The sequence below is a fragment of the Habropoda laboriosa genome, unplaced genomic scaffold (genome assembly GCF_001263275.1).
Source record: "Habropoda laboriosa isolate 0110345459 unplaced genomic scaffold, ASM126327v1 scaffold222, whole genome shotgun sequence".
NCBI lineage: Eukaryota > Metazoa > Arthropoda > Insecta > Hymenoptera > Apidae > Habropoda > Habropoda laboriosa.
In genome coordinates this window covers 393,672-406,172 of record NW_017100319.1, presented here as the reverse complement: position 1 = coordinate 406,172, position 12,501 = coordinate 393,672, and the positions used below count along the sequence as shown (strand labels likewise).

Sequence of the window (12,501 nt, the reverse complement as noted above, 5' to 3'; positions counted from 1 at the left end):
AGAAGTTCTCTTTATTGTTAGAGAACTGGCACTATTATCGTTGAAATGATGCGAGTGGGAAAGAGAGATAATGAGAGCGCGTGAAAGAGCAAATCACCCTATCAACGTCACATGTGCCGCCGCCCCGGCTGATAAATCATCGTTTCGCTGCGTACGAAAAATGGAATTTTTACTTTATGTCGATTATTTTATGTTGAAATTTTTTACTACTGCTACTGCTGTTGTTGTTGTTGCTGCTGCTGCTGCTGTTGCTGTAATGATTATTAGGAATTACTAGGAAGATCTTGTCAAACCGATAAAAACGTTCTCATCGACGTAAAGTAAAAGTTCAACAGCTATCGGAGCGATGAATAATCATTGGGTAGTACGTTGTCGTGGTCGCGTTCTAACGAAACATTACTGTATCGTGTTTGATTAAAGATTACCGTGTTAGTTAAATAAATATTGTGTTAGTTTTCTCAAAAATCTGTATGCGTAACTGCGTGAACAGGAAGTATATATACACACTTATATTTTCCCTATATTATTGAACAGAAAAATATTTAAAAAAATATATAATATGTTTAACATGTACACATTTTGGAAATTGAAATATCCGATCGTGGAACGACGACACGTTGTATCATTAAGAATGACGATGACAATAGTAATAATAATAATAGTAACAATTGTATTCGAATCGAGGAGGGATACATTATATACATATGTATATACACACATACATACGTACATGCCACATATTCATTAATCGTACAACTTCACTTTCCTCGTATATCTATATGTATATGCACGTCTATAATTTGTTAAAAATTTCCAAATCAGGAGCAAATTTGAGTGCGTAATAGTTAGTTTCCAATATCACCGATTATGGAACAAAGATACAATAAAATACAATTTCGTAACGTTATCAAATTCAATTCAAGTGTTTTTACATATGAAACCTAGTAGCTTGACAGGGTACGTGATTAATAATCAAGCGAAGAATAAAACCGTTTCTTTTTATCCTTTCCATTCCTTTTCTATGTCTCTTTTTTAGTCACTAATTACTGTGTTTTACGTAGTGAAAAATCGTACATATCTGAATGCGCAGTATAAAGTAATTTATGCAAAGTAATTTATAGAATTCATTAATATCGTGTACTCTTTCGAACATTTCACACATATAACTACTACATTCATACATGTGTTCGGATTGCATTGTTAATGAATTAATAAATATAATCGTATAATGTGCGCACCAAATGTGTACCAAACGTACCGAGAAATAGACACGAGAGATTGGATTAAAACTAAATTATAGATCCCGCTTCGGTGGCGGTACCAAGTGATCCGGTAATTCTGCAGGCAGGTCATAACCTTCGAGTTTTACGTTAATTAAATGCATCGCTAAGGCAAATTCATCGGAATCCAGAAATCCATCCCCGTCGATATCAGACAATTTCCAAATTTTCCCAAGTACATTGTTCGGTAATTTAGACTTTAACATTTCCGATTTAGCCGCTGTAAATATCATGTCAAACGAAATATCATTAACAATAGTATCTTATATGAAATAGTAAAGGAGTGAATGTATAATACTACCGTAAATGTATAATATTTCCGTACATTCATATGCATTCATCAAGTTTCGGATAATTAACATTTTATTTGAAAGAAAAACAAGGATAACGGATAAAATATAAGAAAAAAATTGATTTAGGTTGTAATAAGAACTTACCTGCTCCCGAGATTTTTCCATCACACGGACAGAGTGTCTCGAAAATCGGATCGTATTTGTACCTCTCCCTACTAACAATCCATTCTTTCTCACCTGCACCAGCATCGATACCTTCCCCTCGTTTATATCCGAATGGGCTCACTTGATCCTGTACGCCTTCGAATGCACCACCTATAGTACAAAGTATATATCGTTATTATTATTATTATTATTTTAACATATAGAAATGTCACATTTTCCACGAATCTTATCAACATATTCATTTTCTTTCTTTTCTTCCGTTCTATCTACTAATACTAATACTAATATGTAAAATAAAGAGGCGTAAAGCGAATGTTTCGTCTCAATTATCGAGCATACAAATTGCTATATCTTTATGTACCATGACATGATGTAATCATACGAATTGACGAAGCGGATAATAAATAGAGCATGAATGTTTGCATTCATACATTTTTTCCGATATATATATATATATATTACGTATATTTCATAGAAATGTTCATATAATATTAAGCAGAACATATAAATAGAGAGAGAGAGAGAGAGATACCTTTGACGAGCGAGTCTAACGTTGTATTTACTTCTTCGTGCGGTATCATAGCCATAAGTTTTGCGATATCTTTAACAAGCATATTATCCACTACCTCCAACAGTTTGGGTTTTAAAGTGTGGAATTTATAAAAATCATAGTGTACTAAGGATTCCTGCATCTTTTTTAGGTCTGGAAAGTCGCCCGGTGAAATGTGTTGTTCCCTTTGTATTTCATCGTAAATTTGGCCCAAATTTTTGATAAGTTCTTTCTTCTTAAAGTCTTTACCGAATACTGCAGGCATATCCTTTCTTAAAGCACTGATTATGTAAGCGTGTACCTATAAAACGATATATAGGTATTTGAATTTTATCGTGTGTTTAAACAGACCGTAATCGATACCTATCTATTGGCGTAATGGAATGATAAACTGATTTTTCTATTTACTTACCGTTGCTAATCGTGCACGTTTAATCAAGTCATTCAGCTTTCTGAGAGCCGCGTTTCTCGGCAATGATTGCATATCTTTAAACAAGTCTTGTTCCTCATCTTCAAACAATCTAAAAGAAGAAAAGAAAGAAAGAAAGAAAGAAAGAAAGAAAGAAAGAAAGAAAGAAAGAAAGAAAGAAAGAAAGAGAAAGAAAGAGAAAGAAAGATGAAAAAGATAAGAAATGTGCTGTGACGTTATGTACGATATTTGTTCATTTTCAATGAAGTAATTTAGTGGTTTATACAATACGTAGAATTATATTTTTAGGGATAGGAAAAAATGTTTATTTTAGCGATATAAAAGTATGGTAAAATAAAGGTACAACTTGCCTTTTATTTACAATGTATCTTAAAGGTTGGTCCCAAAACGACCCGATATATACTCTAGCTACTTCGGGAGTTTGTAAAACTTTTCCTAAGGACCACATCAGTGCTCCGTATACTCGCATCAGTTGTTGATGATCAATCATATCAGCTTTATTCAGAACTATTCTAATTTTATCATCATGACCACGTAGTGCTTCGATCAATCTTCTGAATTCATCGGAAATGTCGAGCTTATGCGCGTCGAACAATAGTATGATTCTGTCTACTCGTTCGGCGAACCATTCCATAACTCCTGTAAAATCATAGCCTCTATCGACCTATTACAAGAGAAAATGATTTCTGATGCTGATTGTACAACTCTCTGGTTGTGTTGTGATACATCGGTAAATGTTTATAAATGTACATACCCTTTGTTTCTCACCTGACAAAATGCCAGGTGTATCCACTATGGATATTCCTTTGAGAACAGGAGACGCAAGTGTAGAGCATTGAAATCTGTTTAGGAAGGCGTTGCCAAATTTTGAAAGTGGACGAAATTGCTTATTTGGGTCGACGACTAAAGCATTTCCAGGGATTACACCCTCTTTCTCATCGTACATAACAGCAATGAAGCGGTCTGTCGTTGGTTCAGGACCGATTCTTATACCAGGAAAGTCTCGTTCTAGCAAATACTTGATGAAAGTAGTTTTGCCGGTAGAATATTGACCCACCAAAAGAATCATAGGTTTAGCATCAAAATCTGGATCGTCGAGTTGAGGTGAATGAAAATCATGAAATTGATAATACTGCTCGAGAGGCAGTAGTTTAGATTTGTATATTTTCTTAAGGCCATCGGCAACACTTTCGAAGAGCTCTGGTTTACCACTTTCCACCCGGTTTAACCAACTGAACATTTCGTGTTATAATCAAGGAATGGTCCTGAGAACACAACAATATATAGATACATGTATATGTACATAAAACAATGATTTCTCATATTTGTTTGCTTTTAAGTAAAATCATAATTCTTGGTTGAAATTTAACTGTAGTTGGCAGATTTAATGGAATAATTCGAAGAGCCTAGGATATCGTACGTTGAATAATGTTTAACTGCGCTGTCAGTAAAATTGCAACCGAGACCACTTTTCTTATTTTTCCTTTGTAATAATAAGCGTAATAATGTACAGATTTATGTAAAATAAATCGTTGTACGTATCGCACGGTTCACATATCGAGGATTCACAATTGGCAACGATACACACACAACGATCACGAAGAATGATGATGAAAATTTGATATATCGGTAGATGAAATCAGCATGAAAGAAATCTAACCTCTTGCTCTGATTCGAGTAAAACCACAAGTAGAATGATAGACAGGATCAAACACTATCATACGGCACGATTGAGGGCGCGTACAATTTGTACTGGTATACTGGAACGTCAACTGGGATATTATTCATCAGCACACTATGCGTTGAAAAAACTGATTAACAACTTGTTTCTATTCTTGAGCCACACTTTACAACGATAAACGAAAATGGTTATTGGAAAAATCTATTATAATCGGTTGGTTGATCAATTCGGGATGATCGTTCGGTATCACGCGAGTGTGCCTTCGAAACGCACAACGATTATAAGAACAGAACAACTAACCGATCGTGTACCGTGTGACAACTCAACAGACCACGTCGCGAAGAAGCCTATATCGAAACGACTGCGCATCCCACTGTACCTCCTTCCATTTCCTAGCATACTATCCCTCTCTCCTCCCTTCTTCCGTCCTTTACGTACTCTTACTATTCTTTTCTGTCTTTATTTCTATACTTAAGTAAGTAAGTAAGTACACGTCGCTTGTCACATTATTGGTAGATACTAAGTACTTACTTATATTGTGTATATACTATACCTTTGTTCATTTCGGTTTTCTTAGATAGGTGTGTATCAACGATGCGTTATTTCTTAAACAGGAAGAAAAGTCGTACAAATATTTTCCACGATTAATACAATTTATCGATTAAACGTATTTAACGAAATGTACGAATATATTACTCGAAAGAAGTTGAACAAGAGGAATTGTCCTTTCGGAATTACGAATGATACAAAAGGCAAACATGATTACCTTCGATTATATGAAAAATTCGATGGATAATATCGAAATGTTTGTAACGAAACGTAACGCGTAACGCGATTTGGAAGAAAATATTTGAAATGCGTGTTAGTTAAAAGTTAGGACGTGTAAACCCTGATAAGTGGCTTGATCTGATTAAATGTGTCATTACATAGTGTCATCATTTTCGAAGTTTTGCCCTTGTACAAAGGTAAGCGATGATCCTGTTGCGCCAAGTGATTCGTGTATCTGTAAGTAGAGATATGAATGTCGCCTGTGTACCAAGAGTTACGCACGCGTTTAGCTTTATCTGAAAAGGAGCGTAATGTGTTAGTGGAAGTTGATCATGTTCCATCCACATGCATGCATGCATACATAAAGTACATACATACATACATACGCATACATAGATGCATATCTACTTAGGAAGATAAAGTAAAAGAAGGAAAAGAAAAAAAGAAGTAACGAGAGAGATAAAGTGAATGAGAAAGAAGGAAAATTGAGGAGACATTCGAATTTTACCGGCAGTATCATCCCCAGTAAATACTTGATAAAAAATGTTATACATGTATTTATGTTCATATGTAGATGGTTTTTCGTTCCGTTCCGTTCCGTTCCGACGAGCATATTCATTAGGGAATGCAATAACATACGCGTATACATATACCTATTTAACTAGAATAGGGATGTTAATGGAAAATTAATTTGCACGTGTATAGTTTTTTTTAGATGTAATTTAGATATAATGTGGGATGAATGGAACGGGAGAGTATGGAAAAGAGAGAAAGAAGGTGTGCACAGGATGCGAGTTTGGTTATAAGATGGTATAGGTACGTGTCTCGGAGAATGAACAATCATTCTCGTATTGCGTAACGAGACATGCAAAACATTCAGTGTCATTTGTTGCGTAAGCAACGCGGACACATCCTGGTTAAACGATTTTGTGCCAATTTAGTAATCTTAACCAGCTTCGCTCGAATTAGAATTGATTCGTATGATACGGTGTACTACATGACTACGCGAGCTACTGCGGATACGCACGAGAATCGCGATGTTTCTGCTACTTTTTCTCTCGACAGACTGCGTTCGAGACTGAAAGAGTTGAAAGAGTGATTTTGATTAAGAAGAATGATCGGGAAAAGAATTGGAAAAGTTGCTTAAAAACATGATTTATTAGTTTGGCCGCTTTATATTTTATTCTCAATTTAGTTGAGCCGGATAGGACAACAAGGGTCGATTTTAAATGTAAATGTGTAAAAAGCGTATAGGAGAGGTCTGTAAAAGAGAATCATCAGAGTAGACATTCGACGTCCCAGTTATCGGGAAGTACGTTTTTCCATAGCTTGATCAAAGTCTCAAGTAGACAAGGCGCGTTACAGTTTGGTATCTTCATGCGATACGGTGCAACATTTATTGCTCCTGTATCATTCAAATACATTAACTGGAAAGAAAGAAAGAAAAAGAAGAAAGCGCAGAGAAAGGGGGAGGAGGAGAATGGAAGGAAATTAGGAAGAAGGAAGATTAATAGTATGTTGAAAGGTAAATGATTGGTTTCCACATCGCTAAATGATACCTTTACTTCTGTATCTTCCATAGGATTTGGTGCAATATGCAGTTCGAAAACAAGTGTCGCGCCATATTCAGGTTTAAAATATTCATTTGTGAAACCCATAGTTCTCAATAAATTAACAAGAGTTAGATCATGGGCGGAATAAAAGTATGCTCGTCTCATATCTTGACCAGTTTTAAAAGCATGCATACGTCCCAAGATTTCTTTGAGTAACGGCCCTAAAAAAAGAAATAGAAGTAACATTTTAGAAGACCGATCGATCGAAATCTCTGGGATTTTGCCGTAGGTAGGTAAATAAATAAAGTAGGTAGATAAATCGCACCTCCGCGAAGTCGCTGCTGTAACGTATTGCTAGTAAATATGGCCAAACTTCGGGCCGCGATTTCACGCATTTGTGAATTATAATATTCATTTGTCCATTCGGGTAACTTGAAACCCTTGCGTTGTTCAATTTCCAAAGTATTGTACAGAAATTCAACATCTGTGATCGTTGTGATATTTTCTCCAGTATGATGGGAAAGTTGTTGATAATATCTCCCCGACGGGGTTCCAAGACGCACGGATTCGTTCGCGTACGCTTCTTTTAGAGCTTGCTCTAGTCGTGGGCAGGGGGCCTTGACTACGATCGTCTGGAAATTGATGTCGATCGGTTTTATCGATCTTTCTCTCTCTCTCTCTCTCTCTCGTTATTTTTCATACACGCGCTGTATCAAACAACAAATTTCAGTGGATGAAAGAAAGAAAGAAAGTTACATACTACTTATGCATGTATAGTTTAGCTGTCGGTACGTATATAAATACATATATGTATACCTTATCGAAATTTCTAGGCGTGGAATGAACTGGAACAGGCCGCCAAGGCAAATCTGGCACAAAGATTTCCTCGGCGGTTGGTCGATACAAAGCAGCGAGCAAAGCTTGCGCAGACATTATACACCGATCCGCGTAACTACTTTGCGTGAACGACAGGTCGTTTTCGTACTTGGTGCCAATTATCGAACCATATTTATGACGAATCCATTGGCCGATGTGGTACATTTGTAGCATGCCCTCCTGCGTATAACATGGAACGATTCTACGATTACATTCGTAATTTCTATTTGGAGTGTAATTTGTTTTATCGTAAAATTATGATGTATCGACGAGCATGCACGAAGAGCGTTCGATCGTTCGATTTTATAACCTTGGTCAAAGCTCCCCAGCCGTTTTGCCATTTGTAATACCGATACGGGTCGTTTGGGTAAGTTGTCGTAGGCGTCCGATCTCCGTGTCGAAAAACCTGTTGAATCGTTATAACATTTGCATATAACGAATGAGGAGAAGCAAGAAGGGTGGATTAGGTATGTATTTATACATAACGTTAGAATGTACTTACGAATATCACTTGTTGAATGGTGGTTTGATCGTGATCTGTGCTGTTGGTGAATGCAAATGCAGTGTAGGCAAATAGTATAATACCGACACTGATACCAAGCATCAAGACCGTTATGCGAATACCCGTGTCACTTTGCCAGCATTTCCGACGCGATCTCTGCTCGTTTTTCCCATTCATTCTCTTTATATGTATTTACGTATATACGTATGTTGGTTTTGATCGCGTCGCGTATGTACAAGCAGCTGCAGCAGCCACGTATATACTGAGCATCGATCTTTACCGAATCTCTAAAACCAACATAAACGCAGAGCGGTGATGGTCCTATGTGAAATGGCGTACGATGCGTAGGATGACGAATGGCGTACGATCTATATGAAACGCGATTCGCTATCGTACGCATCATACGCCATTTCACATACGACCATCGCTGCTTTGCGTTTGCATTAGTTGTAGGGATTCGGCAAAGATCGATATATTTAGTAAGTACATCGGTATACATAGAGATTATCATTTATTTATCTTATCTCACTGGACGGTGGCTACCATCTTCGCTCTGCAAAGTCCAACCGATCGGCAAATACACCAGTCCTCCTTCGATTTACGCGGCACTTTTTAAAAACGATCTTGGTTTTACGCGACCAGAAGAATTTCCGAAAAGTATCATGAAAAAACAGAGAGTAGATACAGTAGAGAGTAGATAAAACAGAAGTGGGTAATATTTCAAGTGACGGGGATAGCCAGTTGGAGATAATTAAAGAGAATAGGTTGCCTTGGACTGCAGTACCGACAGTACCGACAGTACCGACAGTACCGACAACGAATACAATTGTATTTTAGTTTTTCTGAACTTTCGTTATTTCTTCTCTTGTGAAATCTTGTTTGTATGTAAAGTAAGTAGTTTTCTAACTTATACTGGCTTTTCGTTAAAGTATTTTTTTTTTTTTAAAACCACACGGAACGTATATGTACCCCGAGTAAATCGAGGGACCAGTGTAAATAGTTTCAACAGGCGTGACAACAGGCGAAAGAAGGGTTTAACGATTAGCGAACAACTATTCGATGAAAATGATATGACGCACGCGATGACGGTAAGTTTCGAGATGACGGAAAGTAGTGGATGGCACACGTGGAAGGAGCGCGAGCGTGTCGATACAAGAAACATCGGTACATTTTCGTAATGGATATCGTATGTGACGCGAGAGCGCGCTCGTGAACAAGTATGGTGGGAAAAAGGAAGCGAAGGAGTCTCGATTCTATTTATCAATACATACTAATAATATCATTAAAATAGCCTTGTTTTTAATTTCGTCCGATGATTTTATCCGATATTAGGTGGTACTATATTAGACGGACGATTGGGTATTTGCGCGAACGAACGTACTTATGTACATACATTAGAGTAAGAGGAAAAGGAAAGACCGATTGGCGTGTGTCAGTAAATGAAAGTACTTGATTAGGTAAGGTTTATTTGCAATTATTCACAGATGCTATACACATGTATTTCTGTCTAAGTATATGGTAAGATGTAGTAGAGAGCAGCAAGTATAATTTATTACTGTTCTGGTCAGGTATTGGTTAGTTGGTGAATCGCAAGAGGAGGAGAAGAAAGTAAGGGAAGAAAAATAAGAGAACGTGTAGATTGCACGTGTGTGTATTTTTTTTTTTTTTTGAAGCTAGAAGCTATTTGGAAAATACGCAATGGCTATAGATGTAAGTGAGGTTAGAAGTAAGAAATTCGGGTGTATAATTTTGTGAGTGAGCGAGAAGACTAGAGTAGAATGATACGGTATTTAACGAAAGAATAGAAAGAGGAGGGTAGGATGGTGAATAAATAAGTAAAGTAAAGATTTCTGAGGTTAAAGTTGAAGAAGAGAATGGATCGGTCGACAAGTGAAGGGGTGCGTTTTAATTTGAGGTTTGCTCGGAACGACGTCGTCGACCAGGTCCGCCGGCGTAATTCGCTGCTGCCAATCCCATCAAATGTTTGGCCGCCTGCGAACCGCTAAACCCGCGGCTCAAACCCAGGTCCAATCCTCGTTTGTTGCTGGAAAATAACGGACGAGTCGTAAGGCCGATCGTTGAAACAGATTTGCACGGTGAAATTCTCTCTTACTTCTCAACCTCTGGATTACGCATTATGGTGTGACCGAGTCGAGCTATGATTTCCATCAGTGCTTCCGGATCTTCTTCGTCGAACTGGTTCCAATAACCTTGTTGGCTGTGACAGGCGAAGAAGAATTGTTTGGTAGAAAAGCATTTTCGAATCGCTGGTCTCGGTTACGCTACAGACAGGCGCGATTCGCCAATAAAACGAGCAGACGTAACAATACCGCTCTCCTTAGTTTTAAATGGACGGCCGAAGAACCGTTTTCTCTCATTAAACGACGGCTCGTCAACTGACTCGGAACTGGGTTAAACTTTCCGACGCTGCCAGATGCGTCTTCGTGTTCACTTTATACATACGAGTATAGTATTGTACGTAGAGTATCAATAGATGTATAGAAAATGGTGTATGGTAGAGAATATACGCATCCAGCTGACAACGATCGTTTGGGAAAGGTGAAGAAAGGGGATAAATGAGAAACTTACGGCGCGGCATTGGTCGGAAGATTGGACGATACGAAAAGGCCGAGGACCATCAGGAGCATGCAGAACGACACGAGACCTTGTTGCATCTTGGAGAACGTTTCTCTTGCGTGACGAAGAGAGTGGCTGTGTCTGAGGAAAAGGAAAGATTTCGTTAGAGACTATTAGGGCGTTGAAAATGAATCGGAAGGCGAGAGGGAGGGTGAGATGGTGGGCGCGCGCTGAATTCAACGGTTAGAGCGACCAGAGCGACCAGAGCGACTAGAGCGACTAACAAACTATTCAAGGCGCACAATGTAGGAAGGAAAGGCCGATCGCGGCCAAGTTTTCGAGCAAGTCCGTGTACATAGATATTGCGAGGTTGCGGTTCATACTTACACAGGTGTAGACCACAGGATAGATAGACGGATAGATAAGAAAGAAAGAAAGAAAGAAAGAAGGAGGTTGGACGACTCGAGTAAATTTCATTTTCACCGAAGGGAACGTCTCCAAGTTTATGGCACGCCTCAGATTATAGCGACGCTCTCCAATTCCTCTTCGTATCGATGTTCGTTCAATTAGTATTTTATTGGAAGGCAATCACGAGTCGCTTTGAGCGTGCCGAATGGCCGTAACACGGGATAATTGGATTCAGCGTTTCCGATAATTGATGTTGACGATAGATTTTCACGCGTGTACTTGGATTCGTTAAGAACAATTCGATGTACCGGGAGAAGCGTGGGGTGGTGGGTGCACGGCTGTTGAAGTTTCGAACGTGCGGATTGTTTGTGCGGTTACGAAAAACTTGTTCTTCAGGTGAACTACATAAATAGGTTCATGGTTCGATCAGACGCGTTAAAGCGTATTGCAGATTTTACGGAGGGAACGATTCGCGCCTTTACTACTTTCCCTCACTCCCTTCCGTTTACCACGCCTCTAAACTTTTATTCTATCTAGCTGATCTATTTATTTATACGGCTTTCGGGAAGATTACATAGTTCGTAACGCGTTTCCAGATTAATCCTCGTCCTTTCGAAGCAAGCACGGATCGCGGCGATGCGATATTACTAATCATGGAGAGAAGGAGGAGCAAGCAACCCTGCTACAGTCACTTCCTTCTCTCCCTAAGTATCTATGCAAAGAGGCGCAAAGAGGCGCAAAGAGGCGCAAAGAGGCGCGTTCGATCGGGCATGAAAATCCAAGCACTAGCAGCGGGAACAGCTGCGCGTCATTCTACTTCTATCTAACGGTGATTTTACAAGCGGACGTATAATAAAGTACGTACGTGCCGATTCGAAGATTGACCAGAAAATAGATCGGTCGCGGATTCCGGTCCAGTATCTCTAAGGGAAGGCTGGTTGGGTGATGTCGAGTGAAAACGAGGCAACTCGTTTAATTGTTGCGTGGCGAAACAGATGGAACGGACGTGTCGAGAATTATTTTCGTTGGAGCGTACCGGACCGGAGAATACATATAATCTAAATGTGTCGCATAGGTTTTCGGTGTAGCGGCTAGGGTGAAGAGGATCGCTAGCGGTTCCACTTACTTGTTAGATCGGCCGGCTTCGAGACGACGCGACGGAGGTTGATAAAACGAAACGGGGGGCTGTTTCGACTGCTTGTTGTCCGTTCGACGAGGGAAAACGGTGATCTGCGAATACGAATGTTCCGTTGCCGGTTTATATAAGCCCGCGAGTTTACGGTGCTCGTTTCATCCCCATCTCCATCCCCACCCCGTAATACCCCTAAACATTCTCGACCAATCAAACGGATCCGTGTTCTACCCCATCCGAGCTTCCTACCATCATCCCCCTGTATCGTTCCGGTAACCACCAACGA

General features: G+C 39.1%; 2 protein-coding genes across 2 annotated transcripts; both read right to left on the bottom strand.

The window, feature by feature from the left end:
- Nucleotides 1-1,010: 1,010 nt before the first annotated feature.
- LOC108574130 (EH domain-containing protein 3) lies at nt 1,011-8,345 on the bottom strand. Its single transcript, XM_017936650.1, has 12 exons — nt 8,099-8,345; nt 7,907-8,002; nt 7,537-7,776; nt 7,046-7,352; nt 6,450-6,941; nt 5,288-5,463; nt 3,473-3,964; nt 3,069-3,382; nt 2,701-2,809; nt 2,271-2,589; nt 1,718-1,888; nt 1,011-1,500 (listed from the first exon to the last, which is right to left on the bottom strand). Exons 1-12 carry the CDS (start codon nt 8,273-8,275, stop codon nt 1,295-1,297), a joined length of 3,099 nt encoding a protein of 1,032 aa, XP_017792139.1. The 5' UTR covers nt 8,276-8,345; the 3' UTR covers nt 1,011-1,294.
- A 1,431-nt stretch (nt 8,346-9,776) lies between these two features.
- On the bottom strand, nt 9,777-12,281 carry LOC108574174 (diuretic hormone class 2). Its single transcript, XM_017936706.1, has 4 exons — nt 12,210-12,281; nt 10,688-10,816; nt 10,212-10,316; nt 9,777-10,142 (listed from the first exon to the last, which is right to left on the bottom strand). The coding sequence occupies exons 2-4, from the start codon at nt 10,771-10,773 to the stop codon at nt 10,004-10,006; spliced, it is 330 nt and encodes a 109-aa protein (XP_017792195.1). The 5' UTR covers nt 10,774-10,816; nt 12,210-12,281; the 3' UTR covers nt 9,777-10,003.
- Between the last annotated feature and the right edge of the window lie 220 nt (nt 12,282-12,501).